The following is a 25076-nucleotide window of genomic DNA, read 5'->3' as shown; positions in this document are numbered from 1 at the left end:
CAACCCTTACTGGCATAGAACTTGGGAGTGTTCTCCCCCTTTAACCTTCCAAATACTGGCATGACAGGTGTGAGCCACCATGTCCAGCTAGTTTCTGCCTTTTAAGGACTTAGGGACTAGAGGGATACCCCAGTGCAGGAGCAGGCCTGTCTAGGGACTTGTGTGCTGAAGCTGCAGGGTAGAGCACCCTTCCCTGAGGGTCCAGAGCAGACACTGGAGCCATGGTTGCTGGCTGACGGCACACGCCTGCCATCCCACACGCCTGCCATCCCACACGCCTGCCATCCCAATACTAGGGTGCTGGAGGCCAGAGAGTCAGAGTCCAAGGTCACCCATGAACAAGAGATACTGTCTCAAAAAACAGAAGCTCTGAACACTGCCCCTTCCCATCACAACCCCAAAGCCAACTCCAAATGCCAGGCACTCCGAGGCTGAGGTGTGATACCTCAGAGTCTTCAAAAGAATGAAAACCAACAAAAAAGCAATCAATATCCAGCCAAAACCAAACAGAAAACAGGGCTGTGGACCAGCTTCCTACCAGGCAGAGTTGAAGAAGGGGCTCTGCTTCTGCCTCTGGGCTGCAGTCTACAGTAGGGGGGCTGCCTGCAGGGCTGGAGGGTGGGGATGAAAGGACTGGGAGAGGAGGCCAGCACGGACTTCCTGCAGACCAGTTTACCGTTCTTGACTCAAAGGCTGCCAAAATCAGGCACCGCACCATGCTTATGAAAACAACCCACCTCTCCACAGCTGACATGCCTCCCTTCACTCTGAGAGTCACCTGTGGCTTAGGGGTAACAGCCTCATATAGGGCTAGTTAGCCTGGCTCTCCTGGGCTATACTACCTTTATGTGTTAGCCCTCTGGGATTTCCCCTCCATCCTGGGCTATCAGACTGTGCTGGGGTCATGGAGGTGGAATCTCAACACTGACTATGGAGTTTGTCATGACCCCGTCCTTAGCTTTCACATGCCTGATACCTGGACACTGAAAGCACTCTAACATCAGGACAGATGGCAAGTGGAGAGGTCCTTGTTTGAATCGCTCTATGTACAAAAAATGCCCTAGAAGCAAAGAAAAAAAAAAGCTTAAATAAATAGGCAGGGCTGACGCAGGTACTGAGGGTAGGTCCCTGGGACCCAAAGGGCGAGAGGAAGACCGAAGGCTTGGGAGCACCTGGCCATGTATGTGGCCGTGGCTGCCACATGGCTCAGTGAGGATGTCCATGAAGGCCTTTGGCTTTGTCCCTTCAGTCATGAAGTCCAAAGCTCTGAGAAGCGGCCTTCACATTGCCTGGTGAGCACCTGCCTACATACCACGAGCTGGCAGGAAGCCCTGTGCCCCGCACCCCATCACTGTCACTCTTAGGGTAGCTCTCAAGCCTGAGAGCTGAGCTGGTCCCATAACTGTCCTCCATGGGAAAGCCACATAGCTGCCAGGAAGGCCCCTCCCTCAGGTCCAATGGACTTGAGCCTAGTACTCGGGCGGGGCCACGAGGGACGGTGAACATGAGCAAGGAGCTCGTGAGGGGCGTGACCGCTCAGCCCCATCCACTGCACATTCACACCGCCTTCCACGCGCCTCCCCTGCACCGGGTCAGCTTGGAGGCCCACTCAGGTTAAGAGTCTGACTTCCAGGTCCTTAGAAGTCCCTGAGTGCAGGCTGAGGGAAGCGAGCACCATTGCTCTCCCCTCCACTCGCGCTGGGCTGGAGGCTGCTTTGTGAGCTGCACCTAGGTTTGGTTGAGCACTCAGATGATGCTACCACACACTGTCACCCTGTTCTTCTCAGGGGACACTCAGACACAGATTAGGCCATCAGTCCCTTCAACAGATGGCACTGAGTCCTGGAACAGGTGCAATTGGCTGTCATCCTCAGAGGCAGATGATGGCTCCAGCACTCTTGGGCCTTAGCTCTGGACAATGATGAGGGACTGGTGGGCACCCTGGTGGCTTTGTTCCCAGAGAGCTCCAGTGTTGGGTCCACGTTGGGGTCACGGCCTCACAGAAGGCTGGCCAGGCTGGTGTTGGGTCCATTCTGAGCTTGGAACTGCACAGGGGGTGGGCCATCTGTCCACTGTGTGGAGAACACACATGAGTAAACGCCTGCACAGCTGACAGCCTCTCATCCCCGCCTGCCTCCCACCCGTCATACCGTAATAAGGTTGTGCTCTGGGAGGCTGCAGGCCTCGATGTGGTCCTGCAGCAGCTGCTGGGAGAAGTTCTGGTGCATCTGTGCAGCCTCATGGGCGTCCATGGCGTTCCCACATGCCTTGTTTAGGTCTGAGGACGGGATAGCTGTCACCGTCTAGTTCATCCCCTGGGTGGCCACACATAACAACCCAGGGGAGACAAGAGTTCCTCAGAGATCCAAACCCATCTTGAGACTCAGGAGGGTCATCCACAGAGCACTGTAGCAGGAACCCAGGCCCCACCTGCCACAGTTCTTAAAAATTCCCTTGAAAGCTAGGCTGTACACTTGGCAGACAAAGGAATGTAAATTTGTGACTTCAAGACCAGCCTTGTCTACCCAGAATTCCAGGCCAGCTAGACCCTATTGCCAATAAGTAAACAAACAAAAATAAAAATCCCCTGGAGACACACCCCTGCTTGTATGCTGTCAGGCCCGACACTCTCACCTCTCAGAAGGGCAGATGACCACAGCTGCACAGACATGTCTGGGATCTTGCTGGCCAGCTGCATGGCAGGAACCACCATGTTGTTACTCTCCTGCCAATCAAAAGTTAAAAATTAACAGTGAGGCCACAGAAGAGTATCTTTGATTCCATCTCCCATTTTATGTTCTCTTGCTCCTGGACAAACATTTTTTAAACAAACAAAAAAAAGATTTATTTATTTATTATATCTAAATACACTGCCTTTGTCTTCAGACACCCCAGAAGAGGGCATCAGATCCCATTACAGATAGTTATGAGCCACCATGTGGATGCTGGGATTTGAACTCAGGACCTCTGGAAGAGCAGTCAGTGCTCTTAACCACTGAGCCATCTCTCCAGGCCCTGGATAAACTCTTACTGCACCCTCAGAGACTACCTAAAATGGTCCTCTAAAGTACTCTTGTCCAGCCGGGCGGTGGTGGCACATGCCTTTAATCCCAGCACTTGGGAGGCAGAGGCAGGTGGATTTCTGAGTTTGAGGCCAACCTGGTCTATAGAGTGAGTTCCAGGACAGCCAGGGCTACACAGAGAGACCCTGTCTCAAACCCCAACCCCTACCCCCAAATAAAAGTATTCTTGTCCACCTTGGAAAAAACAAATTGAGCATTCTTGCCCTCCTCTGCACATGAGGCAATGAATGGGCCATATATGCCTCTTAACAGGTAGAGAAAAACATAGCTCTGGTCCAACAATTAGAAATGATTAAAACTATACATTCACGCAGGTGTCCCGCCTGTGCCAAGGCACGCTTCAGGAGGAGGAAGCTGATGGACTGAGGATGGGAGATTTGCTCCTCTGAGCTGGCTTTTGTAAACTACGGTGGGGATCTCTAGGCCTGTGACTTTCTCTAAACAGATTTAGATTCTGTGTGCGTGCCGAGCTGCTGACCTGCCCAGCGTTCTCATAAGGCTAGGGAGTCCCTGTGTCTGACCTCGCTGAGGAAGCCACGGTAGTTGTGAGGTCCAAAGCACACTGCTGAGCTACCCTGCCTCCCCAGACTGTAGGCCGGGCTTTGGGTACTTTCTGTGACAGAGGCTGAGAGCACTCACTGCTTTTGTGGAGTACTCCACTTCAGTTTTTAGTACCTACATGGCAGCTCACGATTGTCTAATTCCTGTACCAGAGAATCCGACCCCTGCTTCTGATCTCTGTGGACACCAAGCACACACATGGTGCATATGCATACATGTAGGCAAAACATTCACACACATAAGTACATTGAGAAATGAACAAATAACAAAAACTTGAAAGCCTCAAACCAGATTCCAGTTCTAAGCACAGGTTAATGAAAAACAATGCAACCAAATGCAGCTCACACCTAACTCCCACAGCTCACACCTAACTCCCACAGCTCACACCTAACTCCCACAGCTCACACCTAACTCCCACAGCTCACACCTAACTCCCACAGCCACACCAAACGGTACGCTGTTTGCTCTTAGAGAACACAGGGGGCTGGGAGAGCGGCTCCCTCTCTATGTCCCCAACATTTCTCATAAGGGTCTGGCTCACCAAACAGTCCCTGCTGCTCCACCACCAGGTTCACTTTGACTGCCCTGACCTCACAGGTCCTACAGTCTCCCTAGTTAGGATAACACAGGCAAAGGGAGTAGTTTACAGAAAGCCATAGCGTGGGAAACACTGCCTAACAAGCGGACTTCTTTCTGGCCACACTACTTTAAGTAGCTACTCTAAGTGCCCCGCATCACACAACACTAGAGTCCTACAGGGTGACCCGTCCGCCCAATGTGCAGACCACAGCACGGGAACACTAAGGCCACTCTGCTCTCTGTGGCCAAGCTCCCCTCACTACATTTTAAAATAATTTGAAGCAAAAAGTCTTGTAAAGTCAGGTGGTTGATGGTGCCTCAGACAGGAGGGTCTGACGTTGTCAGTCTCATCTAAGGTTCTCAGACCCTTGGGACCATGGACTCCCAAGGGATGGTATGCTAGGAAGCCCACAGGAACATGGCAGGAAGCAACTGTCTCCTAGTTCTGAGGCTTGTGCATCTGACATCCTGGAAGCCCCCCCCCCCAGGCCCCCATGTCTTCCACACCCGGGATTCCAGGACAGTACAGGACATGCTCCATGGTGGTCTTCCTCAGGTCTTGGGACTGACTCACTCTGTGCACCGGCGAGGGAGGGACTCACCCTGTGATTTCCCAGCACATAGAAGATGTGACCCAGCAGCACGAGGGAGCAGGCTGTGAGGCGGTTCAGGTCCTCTGCATTCGACATCTTTAGAGTTTCTCGAAGAAATCGCCTACAAGAGGAAAAAAGATGCTGAGGCCCTGCAGGTATCGGTCATAGAGAAGCAGAGGCAGTCTGAGGAAGGAGAGGCTACCAGACATGTCACCCTGATCCAAACTTACTTGGCTTCGTTGTAGCGGCCCTGGAAGAAGGAGAAGAGCCCTCGCACGTAGAAGGCTGCTGCTCGGAGACATTGGGAGCTGCAGGGAATCAGAGTCACAGTTGGTACAGGAATGTCCCAAAGGCAGCCCTGCAGACTGTCTAAAGGGTGTGGGGAGCAGTGCTGAGTAGGTATGGAGGTCTGGGGCCCACAGGAACATATACCACCCCAGAGCATGGAGGAGTGCAATGCCTGTGCTGGACACAGGCGGCTCACCTGACTGGGAAGCTGTGGTCTGGGTTTATCCTCTCAAGCAAACTGTACAGCTGGTGGAGAAACATCAGTCAGGACGCCACCTCGATGAGGCCAGGCCCTGAACATGCTACAGGGAACAGGGCTTCTGCCACGCCATGGGAAGACTATCACAGCATGCAGCATGCCTGCTCTGAGCAGCCTCAAGATGGAGTGTTCATCCGAGGGAACCATGTAGGAGACAGGGGCAGGGTGGGGACACGCTGGGACAGTGTCCCTGTGATCCAAGCGTCCTGCCTCAGCTCCCTGACAGCTAGGGTGGCAGAGGCTGGGCTTCCTGCTGCTCCCAGCCCAGACCTGAGAAACTGGCCACAGTGTGTGTGGATGAGATGATGGCGGTAGGGATAGAATGAAGGCGGTGGAGGCCAGAGAGGGAGGGAGGGACTCCAGGGTGGGACATTCAAGGTGGAAAAAAACCTAAGTTTTGTGGCTCTGGTTAGGAAGCCCTTGGCTTATGAGGACGGTCCTGTGAGGATGGCCAACCTACCCTTGTAAGACTCCCAGCTGATTTGGGGCTGACATGTGGCTCTGTGACAGAATGCTTGGCAGCAAGCAAGAGCCTCAAGCTGGAAGCAAACTCCACAATTTTTTTTTTTGTCCTTTTGTTTTGCCTTTTTCTTTTCTTTTTTTCTTTCTTGGTTTTTAAGACAGGGTTTTTCTGTGTAGCCCTGGCTGTCCTGGAACTCACTCTGTAGACCAGGCTGGCCTCAAACTCAGACATCCACCTGTCTCTGCCTCCCAAGTGCTGGGATTACAGGCGTGCACCACCACTGCCTGGCTTTGTTTTGCTCTTTTGAGACAGAGTTTCTGTGTAGCCCTCACCATTCTAGAATTTGCTCTATGGACCAGGCTGGCCTTGAACCCAGAGATGCACCTGTCTCTGCCTCCTGTGTGCTTGGACTAAAGGCATGCATCATGACCACCCTATGATGTTTGTTTGTTTGTTTTAAGTACAATGTAGGGTCATAAAGGTTGAATGGCTTAGGATGGGACAGAAGCCACATGGCCTCAGGAGTGCTGTCCCAGTCCTGACCCTCATAGAACACTAAACATCTGGGCTTTTCTAAGAACATCTGGGCTTTTCTAAGATCTGTGGGTGCCTAGGACACCCGTAGCCCCCACACAAGAGATGGAGAAGGATACCGAACATGAAGCATGTCACCTACTACCTCTTGGTGTCTATTTCCTTCCCGTATATACACACTCGCAAGGTTGGTCATGATGAAGGCCCACAATTCCTGGTGGTTGGTGAGCTGAAATGAAAGATGTGTCATTTAGGAGCCCGGCCTGGCCTCTGTCACACCCTGCTGGAGCCCGCCTGGACCCAGAGCTGCACAGGGCTTCTTTCAGACTCAATCAGCTCACTCCAAACCCAAGCACAAAGTGGAGTTAGCTCCTCCTCCACTGGCAGTGGCAGCGTGGAGCTAGCTAGCTATTCTGAGCCTGTCAATGACCAACACTGGATATGACAAGACGTGGTCTCTACACAGTCCAGCCAGTTCTTCTGGCTCAGGGTCCTCACCACTGGAATGACAGGCCTGTAACTGCCCTAGCTTGTTTTTGCTTTGTAGTCCAACAGATGTACAGTGAGGCCCTGAAGCACGCTGGGCATGGTCTCTCCACCGAACCACTGATTATAGACCGCCTGCCTCTGCCTCCCAGAGTGCTGGGATTATAGGCGTGTACCACCCCACCACCGCGGCTGAGTCTTTTTTTTTTCTTTTTGGTTTTTTCGAGACAGGGTTTCTCTGTGTAGCCTTGGCTGTCCTGGAACTCACTCTGTAGACCAGGCTGGCCTTGAACTCAGAGATCCGCCTGCCTCTGCCTCCCAGAGTGCTGGGATTACAGGTGTGCACCACCACTGCCCGGCAAAAACAACTTTTTTCAAGACAATGTTTGTCAGGCTGGAGAGGTGGCTCAACTCCATTTGTAGACCAGGCTAGCTTCAAACTTACAGAAATCCACATGTCTCTCCCTCCCAAGTGCTGGAATTTGTTATACTACCACACCTGGCCAGGCAAGATCAGAATTTAAAGCCTGCCTGTGCAACTAAGATATCCTGTCTTAACAAACATAGGCAGGGCCTACAGTTTGGCAATATAGTACTTGCCCGGCATGTGTGAAATTTTGAGTTCAAACTCCTTAGAAAAAAAGCCCAGACGTTTGAGAGGAAGAAGGAGGGGAAGGAAGTGAGAGTCTAAGCAGCCTGGGCCCTCTGACTCCAATTCCCTAGTCGTGGGCCTAGCACACAAAGGCCCAGGCTTCCCTTCCCTGACCTGAGCTGCAGTAGTGCTGAGGCCGTGAACAGCAGGAGTCTTGAGTTTGAAGACAAGGCTGGTGTTTGTCATAGCTCCTTCCTTCCATGCACTGTCCATGAGGACTCCCCTCAGCACATGACTTAAACACTGCACAGCTGAGGCTGCGCCATAACAGAGGCCAGACAACACTACGAACACTGGGTCCTGGCGCACTGCAGAGGGCTCTGGCACTGCAGCAGGAGGCGGGCGGAGCCAGAGGAGTGGGCAGCCAGCTCACTCTTCACATAGCGTCCAGACATGAGCAACCGAGGAGGGGACTCCTCTGCCACAGTCAGAGGGATGCTCCTGCCACTTTGCTCTTAGACTGTAACATGCTCTACAAAACCTCTACTGGAGGCTCCCTGGGGAACAGGGCAATAGCCTCCCTTTCCTGCAAAGACATTAAGGCCAAGGTAGGGACATCCTTCCCTGGTCTTGGGCCAGGTGGGCACGGTGGGAGTTGAGCTCTCCCTAGAGGTATCTGGTCCAAATGGACAGCTTCTTAGGAACTAGTAGGTCAGTTGTCTAGGTCTGGGTGCCTTGTTGGGGATCCGTTCCTGAGGTAAAAACCTGTCCTCTGTCCCTGAGCATCTATCACAGGACTTAGGATAAGGGCACATCTCAGTCACCGCACAGCCATATAATGTGACTACCAAACCCCAGAACTCAGCATGAGTCCAAGAGCACCACAAACTGACTCATCTGAGAATGTCCTAGACCTTACTAGGTGTCAAAACGGCTACCCAGCATCCCTGTACTACTGATACATATGTCCTTTCCTCATATCTTTCCAGGGTAGCCAAGCATTCTTCACCCCAGCCCTTCCACTGCAACAGGAAGTGTGTCACTGTTGTGGCCACCATGAGGCTAACTGTAGTACATGTGGGCTCAAAGTTTGTAGCCCTTGCAGCAGACCTAAGCTGGCCTCCACACTGTGTGGCAGCCAACCTTACACCATATTGTCGCTCAGGAAGCCACCCTTACCCGAAGGGCTGTGGTAAACTGGGCTTCAGCATTGTCCATGCAGTTCACGGAGACACAATACAGGCCCTGAAAGGACAGGGACACATGTAGGGCTCAGGTCATAACCAGGGCAGCCGACGCAGTGACCATAGGCAAGCATAATTTGTACCTGGGTCCTGGGATGAGCTTCAGGCTGTTGTAAAGACCCCTCCCCACAACAGACTAGAGCTCACGTTTGGATGCTGCCTGGGTAGATGCAGATCCTTTCAGGGTGGGTCACATCCTTTGCTAGGTATGTGCTGGATTCTGAAGAGTGGGGCCCAGTGTCTGGGGCGTACTCACCAGCAGTGTGTGCAGCTGGGCAGCATGGTTGGAGAACAGCCTAGGGGACTGCTGGCACAGCTGGCAGACCTGGGAGATCTGAGGAGAGAACCAAGGCACGCCTGTCCGGGGACCTGTCCTGGGGTGTGGCCCCAAGGCTAGAAGACATGCTCCCCTCGACTCGCCAAACCAGGGTCAAGGTTCTGGCAGGAGGAGTCACCACATGGAAGAGGATGAACCTGGTCTCCCTTCTCCTTGCCATGCTGACCTTTGTCCCAGCTTCAGGTTATAAAATGCCTCCCCAGTGTTCTCTGGAAGCTGCGCACTTTAGTGACACGGATCCCAGTCATATCCCAATGTTCCTTAAGCATACATGTTTTAGGGAACCAGACTACTGGCTTTACACTGGATCCTACAGCCCAGGCTAGAGCAGTGACAGGTCACTGCAGCACCCTCCCTTCTTGACTCCCGTGCCAACACCCAGCCCAGCTCCCACATCCCGCTAGCTCTCCGTGCGCCTACCTCCTGCAGTGCGGTGGCCTTGTGGCCCGTGACAAGCCGACACATGATGATGTGCTCCAGCAGGATCACTTGGAAGGATGACAGGATGGGGCTGCAGTCCAGCACTGCAGACAGGAGGCAGGGTGAACATGGGGCACAGTACCACACCGCCACCCACTTCGTCCCTGCTGGAGCCTCCCTCATCTAGATATGGACATAAGCTCAAGCCAAGGCCACTGTGAAGTATTCCAAAGCTGCGAAGTCCCAGTGGATAGGGCTGAGGTAAAGCAGGAGCTTAACCAGCACAGGTCAGGTCCTGGTTTCAAAAGCCACAAGAAACTCCAGGCTGAGCACTGCACTACACACAGGCCATCTCCAAGGAGGCTGCCTGCCACCCCTGCTAAGGGCTCCAGAATCTGCTGGGTGGGTTCTCCAAGATGTCTTCAACTGTACATGCCTGAGTGGGACAGAGCCCAAGCCATGGGGAGCTCAGGCAGTCCCTGCAGGCCTGCATAGACCTCCCTGTGAGGAAAACGTTGCCAAGCCAGCTTGACAAAAAGAAAAGCACAGTTCCACAGGCTCAGAGACTCAGAGGGATGCTAAGGCCACATGCAGCCCCAGGATGCATGAAACAGTTCAGTGTGTGGCTCGAACCCTAGAATCTGCAGGGTTCATAGCAGGTAGGTGAGGCTGGCTCCTGACCCTGGCCTCCCTGAACATGGCAATGTCCTAGTGTCAGGGAACCCTTGGATGGCTGGGCCCCGCCCAGGCAGCACCTACTCTTCAGCTTCTCCAGCTGCATGAGCGCCTTGTCTGTGTACTTCTGTGCCTTCTCCAGGTAACCAGCCTGCATCGAATGCATCACTGTGACCTGCAAGGAGAGTAGGCGGTGGTCACAAGGCCCTCCCCCAGCCCAGGCCCAGGGTGGCAGGACTCACCAGGTAGACGAGCACGCACATGTGCTCCTTGGGCAGCCAGTGGAAGAGGTCGGCGGGGTTGCTGGGCAGGATCTCGTCGTCGTGCAGCGTGGAGATGGTCTGGATGCACTGCTGCAGCTGCTTCAGGCACGGCTTGACGCTTTTCACCTGTGGCATGCGTGTCTCAGCACTGCACCCTGGGGCCTGCAGCCCTGCACAGCTCCTGCATGGGGACTCTCTCCTACTGCAGGAGCTCTTCTCCTCAGGTCTTAGCCTCCCAGAAGCCAGGCTTCAAGGAGGCAAGAAGTAGTTGCCTCCCACAAACAGAACCCTGTTAGCGCCGTGGCATCTGCCAACCCTCCTGTCGGGACAGCTAAGGCTCTCAGCACTCAGGGAGCACTAGAAGCTTCCGCGTTCTTACATGCTGTATGGGGAGCTGGGCCAATGGGAACACAAGGAAAGGCCCTTACTAACAACAGGTTCACTGAGCATTTCTTGGGGGCCCACAACCTCACAGGGATGTACATCCATTGGGCCCACAGGAACAGGAAAGGGCAAAGGCAGGCAAGGCAGCTCCCACTGCTCATAGGCTGAGGCCATCATATGAACTCAGCTACCAGGTCTTGGTCCCTACTGACCCTCACACGCTGCGGGGAGCTGGGACAGGGGTGTGTAGCATGCTACTCCGCTTTGTCTTCATGGCCTCCATGAACTTCCTTCAGAGGCCTCCAACCAAGTGTGCACTCAATGAATGTGAGGCCATCAAGTCTTCCTCAAATGAGGATAGACAAAACTGCTCTGTGAACACCCTCTACCCTTGGGGCTATGTATGAGGGGGCCACCAACCGTGCTAGAGTGGGGACCCCTGCATGTACATTCGTGCACTCACAAACATGCAACAAGATCACATCATGAGGAAACCCTCCCCACAGACCCCGAGCCACAACATACCTGCCCAGCATCTAGGTAGTGGGTCACCTGCAGCACCAGGAAGAAGACACGGAGTGACTCCTTCTGGATGGGGTTGCCCTGCCAGTTCTCCACAATCTGCCCACACAGGGTGAGCAGTGGGTGCACCTCCTGCAGCTTGCGTTCCATCAGCAGCAGCTAGGGGGTAAGAGGGTGGGCATCACTGTTTCTAGTCCAACAGCTGGGGATCCACCCAACCCCCAGATAGCAAAGCTGGGTGCAATGAGGTCAGGTGTGGTAGCACTTGCCTTTAATCCCAGCACTTGGGAGGCAGGGGCAGGCAGATCTCTGTGAGTTTGAGGCCAGCCTGGTCTACAAAGAGTTCCAGAACAGCCAGGGCTACATTGAGAGACCTTACCTTAAACAATCAAACAAAGCTGGATACAACAAAGAAACTAGGGTACAGGCCGTTCCACTGCAAGCTTTCTCAATTGCACACCTACCACCTGAAACCTCAGAGTCCCAAATGAAGCCCGTCGGGGCACAACCCCTGCTCTTGAGAATAATGCACTGTACAGAAAATCCCCTGCAGGTGGCCTCATGCCCGCAACACAGCAGCACACACCCAGCCTTGACTTACCATCCCCTTGCTGAGCAGGAATAATGCCCTGGAAAAGACACAAGATATCAGGTTTGTCAGGCACCAGGATCAGTACAGCTGCCCTTCAGGATATGTGCTTTATTTATAGGACATTTTAGAGTGCCACATTTTGTTCTGATCTATATTTACATCTGGAGGGGGCAGATGCTGGAATTGGTCTTAGGGTCTTACACATGCAAGACAGCACTCTGCACCGCACTATACTCCCAACTTCACTTTGAACTTTAGCCTGTCTATATATGGAGTTCTAGGACAGCCAGAGCTATATAATAGAGACCTTGTCTTAAAAAACAAAATAAAACCCCCTTTTTAAAAAATGTCTATATGTGTGTGCCTGAATGCATAAAGTGCACCACCTGCATCAAGGCGGCCAGAGGGGAGCAGGAGATGCTGAGGAACTGGAGTTACAGGAAATTGTGACTCCTGAGGTAGGCTGAGAGACTACTGAGTTTGAATATCTGAGAGAGAAGGAAGTGCTCTTAAGCACTGACACACTCTGTCAGCCTTGAACTTGGGATCCTCCATCATCTGCCAGGTGTGCCCACTGCACCCTGGCTTCAGTAGCCCCTGTTGTACGTGATGCAGATGCACTTGTGAGCATCACAAAAGAATAGAGTAGAAGACGGCATCTTAGTCACCTTAATGCTCCATCACAGCAGAGGTGAACTGTCACCACCTCACCTGTACACCTGGACTGTCACCACCTCACCTGTACACCTGGACTGTCACCACCTCACCTGGACTGTCGCCACCTCACCTGGACTGTCACCACCTCACCTGGACTGTCACCACCTCACCTGTACACCTGGACTGTCACCACCTCACCTGGACTGTCACCACCTCACCTGGACTGTCACCACCTTACCTGGACTGTCACCACCTCATCTATACACCTGGCTGTGCCCTCCTCACGGCTTTCTCAGGATAAGGGACTGGCGTGGACTGTCACCACCTCACCTGTACACCTGGCTGTGCCCACCTCACGCCTCTCTCAGGATAAGGGCCGAACTTATAAAAATGGGCAGTCAATGCCCTCCCTTCTCTATCACCAGAGTTTCTGTGGCCTCTCTCAAACCCCACTCCATGGACTTTCTCAAGTACATCTATGTACACGTGGAAACCGAGAACAGAAGCTCCCACAGCAGGGGAAGGTGGTCTCTTATACCAATGCTAGCCCACTGCATGCAGGAGTGTGACACTGAATCACACTTAGTTGTCAAGGAGGTACCTGTGCAATAAAGCCCATGACTGGACAAATCCTACCAATTCTTTCTATTTCAAGAGATTTGGAAGTCTGTGGAAGTGCAAACCTGTCACCCAGCTCTTAGGAGGCTGAGGCAAGAGGAGTAAAGCAAGTAGCTGGGGTCATCCTGGCTACAGCAGTGACAGCCTGTCGGAAACACCAGAGAGAGAAGTGCCAGTGCCAGCTCTACCACTCAGACACTGCCCTTGCCTTCCCAGCCAGCATTCACATGACATAAACTGATTGATGACGGTCACTCGCAAGAATTGACTCTGCATGGGTCACTACACCCGAGGCCACCATCACACACTAAAGTGCCATGCTGAGGGTCAGTAGAAGGACAGCCAAGCTCTTTCCCAGTTAGGGAGCAGGAAAAAGGGGGTGGGCAGCCGGGCGGTGGTGGCTCATGCCTTTAATCCCAGCACTTAGGAAGCAGAGGCAGGTGTATTTCTGAGTTTGAGGCCAGCCTGGCCTACAGAGTGAGTTCCAGGACAGCCAGGGCTACACAAAGAAACCTTGCCTCGTAAACAAAACAAGACAAACAAAAAAAAAGGGGGTGGGCAAAGCCTACCTTGTGTATTCAGATCCCACCACTCGGGCATACTCAGCCCCCACGCCTAGGAGGTCACAGGCGGATACCAGGTCCTTCTCCAGTGTGTGCAGTTGCTGAAGAGGAGAAAAAGCAATAACCCTGGCTGCCAATCCAGTCCTTAGAACTTGCCTCAGTGTATCTATGTCTCCTGTATCATCATAATTATTGCAGTGCTGGTTTGGATTTTAAGCTCCAGCCACGCCTTGTACTCTGTCAGTTCTGCTCACTGGTGCAGAGCTAGCAGTCTGAGCTCGGGGCAGACCCAGTGCAGGCCAGGTAGGCTACTAGGAAGGGCTCCCTCAGAGCAGTAGTCTAAGGATGCTTCAAACCCAGAAATCGGGAAAATTGAAAGAGCCCACATCTAATTTTGGCCCCTAGAAAGGACCCTTCCACGAAGACACTCCCTTGCACAGAGTGTCATCAGCTCTGAAAACTGGGGAAGGCAGGAAGGTGCCCAGTCCACTTCCTCAGCTGCACATGGGAGGCTGCAAGGAGACACTGTGAACACAGAGCTTAAGGAAGGGGCCTGGATAAAGGCCCTGAAGCTCAGCATCTCTGCTATGTGAGGGATAGGGTGTGTCACAGGAGACGGGGACATGACAGATGGCCAGGCCAAGGGCAGGCAAACGCCAGGCAAGAGTCATCCAGGTGCCCCAACAAGCCGAGCAGACAGATGTAGGAGGCGCCTGACAGGTTGGAGCCTGGAGCCCCGAGGAGGGCCTGGTGCTGGAGTTCACGTGCCAAGGCCTTGCTCACTCCGGTACTCACAGCAAGCTGGAAGAGCAGGCGGCAGTGCCAGTATGGTGTCTGCTGTGAGATCTGGATGGCTTTCCGCAGCAGCGGCTTCGCTGCATCCACCGAGTTCTGAAAGGAGAGGAGGAGGAGGAGGAGGAGGAGGAGGAGGGCAAGTTGGCATCAGGCTGAACTGTGACGCAGAGGTGCCAGGCCGGCAGGCTGAGGCCTTCTTGCTCACTTTCCGGGTTGAGACAGGAGTGCTCTTACACTGCACTTGCTGCTCGGGCAGAGTTTACATGGCTTCTGAAATCTCCTGCTAAGTGCGGTGGCACACCTGTCTTACCAATGTCTGGGAGTCTGAGGCAGGAAGCCTGTGAGTTTCAGGCCAGCCTAAGCTACAGGGTGGAATTGTTTAAAGAAAAATTTTTAAAAGTTTTTTAATGTAGAATAATAAAAACCAGGTGTGGTGATGCATGCCTTTTATTCAGCTATCAGGAGGCAGGGCCGATATATGAGTTTGAGGACAGCCTGGTCTACAAAGTCCCAGGACTGCCAGGGCTACATAGAAAGAGTCTGTCTCACACACAAAAAAGTTTAGACTCTACAATACAATAGCCTCTCAGAAGGGTAGGCAACATTATCTGGAATCTCAGCACTGAGGAAGCTAAGAAGAAAGTTTGAATTTGAGTCCAGTCCACATTATACTGAAACTTCTAGGCCAGCTAGGGTAGGTACATAGTGAGACTATCTCACAAACCAACTTACAAACCATACACATATGTGGTATTGGGCCAGGTGGTACATGCTTTCAATCCCAGCACATGGGAGGCAGAGGCAGGGAGAGCTCTGAGTTTGAGGCCAGCCTGATGTACAAAGCCAGGTCTAGGCTAGCTAAAGATACATACTGGGACCCTGTTTCAAAACAAAAACCCCAAAGCCTCCCCCCCCAAAAACCAACAACAAAAACCTAGACAAGCCTACACTTGGGTGACACTGGAAATGGCTCTGTGGTTAAGAGTACTTGCTGTCGCTGGTCGGTGGTGGCACACGCCTGTAATCCCAGCACTTGGGAGGCAGAGGCAGCCAGATTTCTGAGTTCAAGGCCAGCCTGGTCTACAGAGTGAGTTCCAGGACAGCAAGGGCTACACAGAGAAACCCTGTCTCAAAAAAAAAAAAAAAAAGTTGAAGAGTACTTGCTGTCCCTAAGAAAACTCTGTGGACAACTGGCAAGGATATAGTATACTTACATACACAAAACACTTATATCCAGAGTAAAAACACGGGTTGAAAAAAGGGTTGAACTCCAGTGCAGTTTGGTGCTGGAGAGTGTCTACTTAGCACACATAAGTATAACTACTCCAGGACCATAAAAAAGACACAAGGAAAAGTTATACCTTAAAGAATATTGGACAATGGTGCTGAGTCACTTCTTTTTTTGTTGTTGTTGTTTTGTTTGTTTTTTTGATTTTTTTGGATTTGGTTTTTTCGAGACAGGGTTTCTCTGTGTAGCCCTGGCTGTCCTGGAACTCACTCTGTAGACCAGGCTGGCCTCGAACTCAGAAATCCGCCTGCCTCTGCCTCCCAAGTGCTGGGATTACAGGTGTGCACCACCACTGCCCGGCTGAGTCACTTCTATTAAAGTAGGTAGTATAATTCAGGAGGGGTCAGGGTCAGGGCAGAGCCCAGTGGCATTACGTGTCCATGAGGTCCTGGCGTCTGTCCCCAGGCCTGGACAGAAACAAGGGCGTGAGTGAGCTCTGCACAAGCTCTATTCATGGATCTCCCAGGGCTGAGCACAATGTGAACTTCGACCCAGCTGACGACTATGACCCTGCTAGGCCCAGGATCAGGGAGACCCTGCTTTCAGAATCAGTAGCATGTCCTCACCTCTTGACAATACAACTCTGACAACAGGCTCGCTGCCTCAAATTTAACATCTTCAAACTGTGGGATCTGGAGAAGTTCAGTTAGGGAAGTACAATGCAAAGACATCTTTTCACAAAGGGTGTCAGCTCCAAGTAACCCCCCCACCCCCATGCTGCAGGGCAAGCAAAGGAGGCCAACTAGGGACAGAGAGGGGCAGGATGAGGACCTTGCTGCCCCGAGAGAGGTGGCTGGCTTCCAGGAAGCTAGGGTACGTGGTATGCCAGGGAAAGGGATGTTTCCAGCTTTTACCATGGGCTTTTTATTCAAGCAGAACATTCCCTCAAGAACACAGTATATGATATGGGGGTGTGGCTTAGTGGTAGAACATTTGCTTAGCATGCCCCAGGAGCTAGGCTCCACCCCCAGTATGAGCACCCCTCAAAGTACATATACAAGAAAAGGATACTTGCTGTGATATCAACCACTGAAAGAGAAAGAACAAGGATTAATTATTTTGTTTTTTTTTGGGGGGGGGTGTCAAGGAACAAACGGTTTCTCTGTGCAGCTCTGGCTGTCCTAGAACATACTTTGTAGACTAAGATCGCCTCAAACTCACAGAGATCTGCTTGATTCTGCCTCCTGAGCATTGGGATTGAAGGCATGAGCCACCACACCCATCTAGGACTAATTCTGAGGCAAATGCTTGGTGCCTGGTTATATTGGACTTATACTAGGGCTGGCATGGCATACCCATTACCAAGGGCAGTGTGGGGAGGAACAGCACTGCGTCCTGCAGTCTGGCTCTGGGATGGAAGCCACACAGGATGGGGGATGCCTAATAAAGGGGAGCTCTCTTCCTAACATCAGACAAGGAGCCAAGACTCCCACCTACGCAAGGGTCACCATGGCTACTCTCCACACGTCAACAGGGCTGACAATGGTCTGGCAGAAAGACTGGGCTGATGCAAAGCTTTGCCTGAGGAGTGAGTTACCTCAGAAGTACCTGAGAGTGTAGCATATCAAAGAGGCTTGAAAGTGGGCAGGCTAGCCTCAGAAGGGAAGTACTAGTATGGCACACAGCTGGCCAACCTGAGGGATGTACACCAAGAGATTCTGTCTCAAAATAAAACAAGAACACAAACCTGGAGAGATGATTCAGTTGTTGTGTTTACTGTTCTTGCAAAGGACCCATATTTGTTTTCTAGCACCCATCATATTGGAGTAGCTCAAACCATTCATAACTCCAGCTTCTCAACACCTTTAGCCTCCCAACACCTCACTCAAGTTGTACACACAAACACAAGCACACACATAATTAAAAATAACTAGGTGGGCATGGTGGTGCACACGTTTAATCCTAGCACTGGGGAGGCAGAAGCAGGTGAATCTTTATGATCTTGAGGCCAGACTGCTTTACATAGCTAGCCTAGTCTAAAAAGTGAAACCCTGTCTCTGAATGAATGAATGAATGAATGAATGAATGAATGAAAGGCTCAGAGGGCCAGCTTTGACTTAGGGAACCACTGTGTCTTAGGCTACATGTTTCAGGAAAACTCCTGGGCTGGAGCGATGGCTCAGTGGTTAAGAGCACCGACTGCTCTTTCCAGAGATCCTGAGTTCAATTCTCAGCAATCACATGATGGCTCACAACCATCTGTAATGGGATCAGATGCCCTCTTCTGGTGTGTCTGAAGAGAACAAAGGTGCATTCATATACATAAAATAATCTTTAAAAAACAACAACGACGACGACGACAACAAAAACCACTCCTCGGTAGTGTGCCCTGCAGTGAATGTTCAGTTATTTGGATCTTCAAGGACCTACTAAGTACATGCCTAACACTGACCTGACAAGCAAGGGGGCAACAGTTACCAAGAACTGACCTCTGAGAGGAGTCCTGACAGGTGTAGAGAGGCAGCCTGGGCCCTCACCACCCCACAATGTCACAGGGCTGCACAGGGTTGGGGACTTGATGCTGGGCTTTGAAGCTAGAGTAGGATGGAATAACTGCAGGAACACAGGAGAGCTGGCCAGGGAAGACCCGATACCTGGGAAATACCCGGGACTGCAAGGCCGGTGGCTTAGTGCCACTCACAGCAGTGGTGGCTGGGAGTCCACCCCTGGGTGTGGAGCCTGACCCAGCGGGGAAGAATCAAAGTTCCTGGCCAGACTGTTTTATAAAAAACAATTAAAAAAATAAAAGTTGGTTTTTTTTGGGGGGAGGGGGATTTGGTTTTTTTCAAGACAGGGTTTCTCTGTAGACCTGGCTGTCCTGGAACTCACTCTGTAGACCAGGCTGGCCTCGAACTCAGAAATCCGCCTGCCTCTGCCTCCCAAGTGCTGGGATTACAGGCGTGCGCCACCACCGCCTGGCTAAGATTTATTTATTGTACTATCTAAGTGCACTGTGACTGTCATCTGCCTGTTTAGTCACACCTTTCTTTCTGAGGCAAAGGTGTCTGCTGATGGCTGGACATGCTCTCCTCTGCCCTCCTCTCTGAACATTTACTGCCTTTCCAGAATCTTCCACCACGCTATGGACCTCCACAGTCTTCTCAGGGTCTCCCACTCCCCTCTTGGAATTCCATCTTCCTCTCATAGCTCCTGCTCCTTTCATCACCTCTGTGTGCAGCCATCCTCAGGAATTGCTGAACTGACAGGACACATTCTAAGGAATATGTTGCAGGTGATTTCACAGTAATGCAAACACCAGCACGTACTTTTACAAATTAAGTCAGCCACATTACTAGGTGACATAATCTTGCAGGAATTTTGCCATTGACAAAATATCTTTATACAACCCACAACAGCACACACAATGGAGGCCCATGTGTAGCCTCTGTCAAGGCTGTGTCACCAGAGGCTGCTTTGGGGTGACACTCCACAGGTCCTTGGGAAACATTTGTCTCATGAGCAACAACTGCACCCACTCACATTAATTCCTTAAAGAGACTGGACTGAGCGCCATGCCTGGACATCTCTATCTGCAGATGCCCTGGAGCTATTTATTCCTCTTGAGTTAGGGCGTCTACATAGCCCAAACTGGCCCTGAACTCCTGCCCCTCTTTCCTTCACCCACAAAGTGTTGAGGTAACAGGTGATAAAATCCAGGACTTCTTGAATGCTAGGCAGGCACTCTACTTAATGAACTACATCTTCATCCCATCTTTTTCCTTAAATCTCTTTCTTTCTTTTTTTTTTTTTTTAAGATTTATTTATTATATTTAAGTACTGTAGCTATCTTCAGAGACCACAGAAGAGAGCATCAGATCTCATTATGGATGATTGTGAGACACCATGTGGGTGCTGGGATTTGAACTCAGGATCTTCTGAAGAGCAGTCAGTGCTCTTAATTCTTAACCACTGAGCCATCTCTCCAGCTCCTTCTTTAAATAAATGAGACAGGATCTCATGCAGTATAGCTTGTCCTCAAACTATAGAGCTGAGGATAGCTTTGAGCTCCTATTTCTTCTACAGGCCCACAATACTATGTCCAGCTACATTTGTTCATTCATTCATTTATTTATATGTGCTAGTGTTTTGCTTGCATGTGTGTCTGTGTACCACGTAAATGTAGAGGCCAAAAGAGGGCCCTCAATTCCCCTGGAACTAGAGTTATAGACAGCACCATTGGCTGCTGAAAATTGAACCTGGGTCCTCTGAAAGAGCACCAAGTGTTTTTCTTAACCACTGAGCCAACAGAGAGATGGCTCAGCAGTTAAGAGCACTGACTGCTTTTCCAGAGGTCCTGAGTTCAATTCCCAGCAACCACATGGTGGCTCATAACCATCTGTAATAAGATCTGCTGTCCTCTTATGGAGTGTCTGAGGACAGCTACAAAGTACTAACAGAAATTAAATAAATAAACAACAACAACAAAATAAACAAAACAAAACAAAACCACTGAGCCATCTCTCCAGCCTTGTCCAGCTACACTTTAAATCCCACGGCCATGAGAAGAGTATGGGGAGTTTTAAGTAGTTTACCATTTGGACTACAGCAATGAGTTCATAAGAAAACACGTGAAACAAAACTTAGCAAATTGTACTCTATAAACGGTGATCATGGTATGACATTTACATCTCCATGAATCTATGTCTGAACTTTTGCAAGGCTAGCAAGATGACTCAGTAAAGCACACGTTGCCAAGCCCAAACACCAGACTTTGATAACTGGAACCCACATGGTGGAAAAAGATAGCCAACTCTCTAAGTTGTTCTCTGACCTCTATCCACATGCTGTGTATTGCCCTACTTCTGGGCTGGGGCTATAGCTCAGAAGGTAGAGTGCTTGCCCACCACAGTTCTGCATTCCATCCTTGGCACCCACCTAAAACCCATGCATATATACCTGTAGCCTCAGCACTGAGGGGGAGGCTGGAAGAATTCCAAGGCCACTCCTACTTAAGACATTTTGAAGCCAACCTGAGATGAGTAATGAGACCCGGACACAAAGAAACAAAAGTAAAAAATATACAATGTATCCTAACTTAGCTATTGTACTTTATAGGGCTCAAGAATTGTATCTCTTCCTCACAATTTTTTTTTTTAAAGCAGTCAAAAAAAGAGAACTGTATAGTTTACAAGGTACATAGTAGCTGTTAGCTCTCCAGAAGCAAGTGGGTTGGTTTGGGGTTTCCTTTTGGTTTTGTTGTTTGGTGAGGTGGTGCAGTGTCAAGTGCTTCCTGTTATTTATGTTTACTTGGGTTTTGTTGTTGTCACTGCTGTCTTTACCTTTTCCCTTTGAGATAGGGACTTACTAATGGCTAGCCTAGAGCTAATTTTAGAAACAGGCTTCCTCCAAGTCTCAGATCCACCTGCTTCTGTCCATAGGATATTAAAAATATGTGTCACCATCTAGCTTTTTAATCTGACAATCTTTGTTTGTGTGAGCAGGTGTGTGTGCATATGCAGAGGAGTGTGGAGCTCAGAGGAGAATGTCAAGCTCCCAGCCAGCAAGGCTGAGTGCTCACTGGGCTCTGCTCCTCAGCAGCCACCACACTTGGGCTCCCAATGGGGTCATATGTAGGCACATGGCCATGCCAGATCCTTCCCAGGGACCCTGGGATCTGGACTGGGTCCCTCATTCTTTAACAACAACAGTTCTTGCCCAGTGAGCACTTGTCCAGTCTCCTGTTTTTTTCATTTTGGAGGCAAGACTGGCTTTGAACTAACAGCATTTTTTCTAACCCACCAGCTTGAGCAGAGATAGCCACTGACTGGACAATCCATAATGGAAACACAGGAAGCTTCCCTACCGTCCTGCTCAGGCAGCTAAGGCTCTAGAGTAGCTCCCAGCCCACATCAGTTAGCACCAGGAAGAGAAGGGCAGGCATAACGTTAGTGGGTTAGGTGATTGCCTGTCACGGAGGTGGAGCACTTGAGAGAACAGATTGCCACAGTTGTCTTCTGACCTGTACACACTGACACACTAACAAAGGTAAAAGGAAGAAGTCAGGAGGCCTTCACCTCATTTTGCTGAGGATGGTGCTTAACACAGGGCTGGCACACAGTAGCAAGAACACAACAGGATTCGGCAGGCAGGGTGAAGTGGAGGAGCCAAGCAGCATGAGCCAGAATGAAAGATCACGCTAACTTTAGTTCCTAAAGTTAAAGACGATGGAGGTGGAGAGAAGGGAGAAGCACAGGACAGCTCATCGAGCTGCTCTGCACGCGGCCACAGCCTGGCGGGCATGGGTTTCTATTCCAGCTCTATCCAACGAAGAGTGGGACATGGTGGAGAGCAAGGAGAAGAAGCCACTGCAGCTGAGCCAAAGGCTTTGAGCGAGTCCATCAGGAAAGGGAAACAAGTGACGCCGGCTCCAGGCTAACCAGAGAGCGAGCAGTGCCTCACAGTGAAGATGCAGCTGCTTTCCAGGTCACGTGAGCAAAGCCATCATCACAGAGCAGCTTCGGCAGGTGCAGCTGTCACCCGCAGTCCACTATAGAGGCCTAAGAAGATCACTCAAACCCTAGAGACCAAGCTGGCCAATTCCATCTTCATGACAAAACACACACGGGAACATGATCTCTGTCTCAAAATCCCTTCTTGCTCTAGACTTAACCTATCTGGTTTGCCACACTGTATGTTGTGTTGCTAAGGTGGTGTGAGTTACACAAGGACTGTGACTAGACATCAGGTACCTATTTCAAACCAGTTAATACAGCACTGCAGTACTGTACTTGAGACCTAAGATGCCTGCTATTGACACGAGCATAGAGGGTTAACAGGTGGGGCAAAGGAAGGAGGCAACAGAAGGCATAATTGCAAACCTAAGAAGCAGCCAGGTGTGGTGTTGCACACCTCTTACCCCAGCACTTTTTTTTAAAAGATTTATTTTATGTATGTGAGTACACTGTAGCTGTCTCAGACACCCCAGAAGAGGGCATCGGATCCCATTACAGATGGTTGTGTGCCACCGTGTGGTTGATCCTCTGAACTCAGGACCTCTGGCAGAGCAGTCTGTGCTGTTAACCACTGAGCCACAGCTCACATTCAACTCTCACCCCAGTTCCAGGGGACTCAAGAACTTTCATTCAGTGGGCACAACATTTAAGAGCAAATATCCACACATATAAAAATAATTAAATATTTTTTAACCCACAAATTTGATGAGCCCAGGTTTTTTGTTTGTTTGTTCCTTTTGTTTTGTTTATGCAGCTCTGGCTGTCCTGGAACTCCTTCTGTGGACCAGGATGGCTTCAAATTCAGAGAGCTGCCCACCTCTACCACTGCTCAGGTTTCAACTCTTTTTAAAATGTATGAAGGCACACTGCAGCTGTCTTCAGACACACCAGAAGAGGGCATCGGATCCCATTACAGATGGTTGTGAGCCACTGTGTGGTTGCTGGGAATTGAACTCAGGACCTCTGGAAGAACAGTCAGTGCTCAGAACTGCTGAGCCATCTCTCCAGCCCCATCACAGCTGTTTGAGACAGGGTCTTCTATGTAGCCTTTGGCAACACTCACAGAGATCCATCTGCCTGTCTCCTGAGTGCCAGGATTAAAGGCATCCGCCACCATACCCTATATAAAGGCTCCTCTCTAACTTTTTAAATTAACTTTATTATTTGTGTGTATGATGTGTTATGATTGCAGGCAAATTCAGAGACCGGAAGGCAATTTTTGAGAGTGCTTACCTTCCACTTAATGTCAAGTTACCAGGCTTCTGCTCAAAAGCCTTTACCCACAGTCATCTAGCCAGACCTACTTTCTTTGAGATATTCTTCCTATGTAGCCGAGACTAGCTTCTTGCCTCTACCTTGAGCATGCACATCACAGGCATGTGCAGCTATGCCTGTAATCCCAGGACTTGGATGGCCAGGAAGGATGCTTGCTGGGAACTGAGGCCAGTTCTTTGCTACATAGTAAGACCTCGACTCCCCCCATCCCCAAAAACCGAACAAACCCAAAGTCTCACAGTGTGGTCTTTGCTAAAACACTTCACCTCGCTAAGCCTATATGGTTTCACTCTTGAAATAAGGAAGTTAGTTGGGTCAGAGAGGATTATAAAGTCTAACTCTGCACAGTCTAGGAAACAAGGATTTTGATGCCCTTCTGAAGGCAATTTACTTAGACTGTCGGAGGGTCAGCACATTAAACATCTGAGTTGTCTCAAGCAGCTTCTACAATCAGAACAAAGGAAAATGGCAAAAAGGAGGTGGAGGTGTGACCGAGTCACAGTTGCCAGGAGAGGAAACAAGTCTTACAGCCACTAAGTTTACTGAGCAGCCGAACGAACGCCAGCTACCTTTTCAAATTCTGTGAAGCACCAAGACGTCAGAAATCAAGTTGGAGGTGGGGCGGTGGGCGAAGAAGCCACCCACTGTGAGACCCGCTAGGTGCTCTGCCTCTGGAAGCCACCCTCTTCACTTCACGCCCTCCCAGGACACCGATGCTCACCCAGAGGCTCAGGGCCTCACCTTCCCCAATAGCCTTGCCACAAGCACCGGAGACTCGAGACCCAGACGCCTGGATGTCCCAAGTTCTGGTCCAGCGACTAGTTGTGGCTGGCACCTTTCAGAAGTCCGGAGCCCTCGCCCACGTCCCAGGGAGCTCGCACCTCTTCCTCCATCTGCAGGCACATCAGGGACGCGCTTCTAGGCGGACGCTCCGGGAAAGGCGCCCTCGGCCACCCGATGATGCGAGGACCAAGTTGTTGCTGAGGAACGACTCTGCCAGTTCCCGGGTGAGAGGGCGTGGCGGAGCCGAGTCTGTCACCACAGGTGAGGGCGAGGCCTTCCGAAGTCCCAAGCCCGATGGAGCGAAAAGATCGAGTCCCCACTACCCCGCGGCCCGCCCGCCCGCCCGCCCGCCCGGCCCGCACACTCACCGCCTTCTCCAAGTGGCTGCGCGCCTGCTCGCTGTTCTTCGTGTGGTGGTAAAGCACCGAGCCGAGCTGCAGGTGCGTGCGGGCCTCGATCCGCTGAGGCGGCTTGAAGGGGAACACGGCCTGCAGGCAGTGAACGCACAGGCGGATCTTGGGCGGGCTGGATGTCCGGAAGTGCTCGGCGAAACCCAGGAGAGCCAGATACCACGACTCGGCTGCCTCGGCCTGCGCGGCCTGCGCGGCGGCCGCCTGCGCCGCGGCCGCCGCCTGCGCCGCAGCCGCCGCCTGTGCCGCCATCTTGGCCTGCACAACAACAAGCCGCCTCCACCGAGAGACGGAAGCACCTGAGGGGCGGAGCCTGGCCACCCGCGATTCTCGCGAGAACTGCGACGCAAGGACTTCTGG

The 25076-nt window shown here is 51.3% G+C and overlaps 1 protein-coding gene across 3 annotated transcripts; it reads right to left on the bottom strand.

The window, feature by feature from the left end:
- Positions 1–1897: 1897 nt before the first annotated feature.
- Mau2 (MAU2 sister chromatid cohesion factor) lies at positions 1898–25007 on the bottom strand. Of its 3 annotated transcripts, none has more exons than XM_052162242.1 (19): positions 24675–25007; positions 16808–16825; positions 16363–16428; positions 14509–14604; positions 13720–13814; positions 11885–11912; positions 11287–11442; positions 10357–10503; positions 10199–10289; positions 9440–9543; positions 8939–9016; positions 8618–8683; positions 6503–6589; positions 5301–5350; positions 5047–5124; positions 4826–4937; positions 2635–2725; positions 2151–2278; positions 1898–2072 (listed from the first exon to the last, which is right to left on the bottom strand). In XM_052162242.1, the coding sequence occupies exons 1-19, from the start codon at positions 24966–24968 to the stop codon at positions 1998–2000; spliced, it is 1860 nt and encodes a 619-aa protein (XP_052018202.1). In that variant the 5' UTR covers positions 24969–25007; the 3' UTR covers positions 1898–1997. The 3 variants fall into 3 exon arrangements, with proteins under 3 accessions (XP_052018202.1, XP_052018203.1, XP_052018204.1); XM_052162243.1 differs by having other exon boundaries at positions 6506–6589; XM_052162244.1 differs by lacking the exon at positions 24675–25007 and adding an exon at positions 24405–24611.
- Positions 25008–25076: the final 69 nt, after the last annotated feature.

This window comes from Apodemus sylvaticus, chromosome 18 (assembly GCF_947179515.1).
Source record: "Apodemus sylvaticus chromosome 18, mApoSyl1.1, whole genome shotgun sequence".
NCBI classification, from domain to species: domain Eukaryota; kingdom Metazoa; phylum Chordata; class Mammalia; order Rodentia; family Muridae; genus Apodemus; species Apodemus sylvaticus.
This window is presented reverse-complemented; position numbering and strand designations above follow the sequence as displayed.

Coding starts and splice junctions, on each gene's coding strand:
- Mau2 (XM_052162242.1), bottom strand. CDS start 24,968: ATGGCGGCACAGGCGGCGGCTGCGGCGCAGGCGGCGGCCGCGGCGCAG. Junction 11,913..13,719: donor GTGGGATCTGAATACACAAG/GTAGGCTTTGCC, acceptor TGTCTTTTCCAG/GGCATTATTCCTGCTCAGCA. Junction 11,443..11,884: donor TCCTGCTCAGCAAGGGGATG/GTAAGTCAAGGC, acceptor CTTACCCCCTAG/CTGCTGCTGATGGAACGCAA.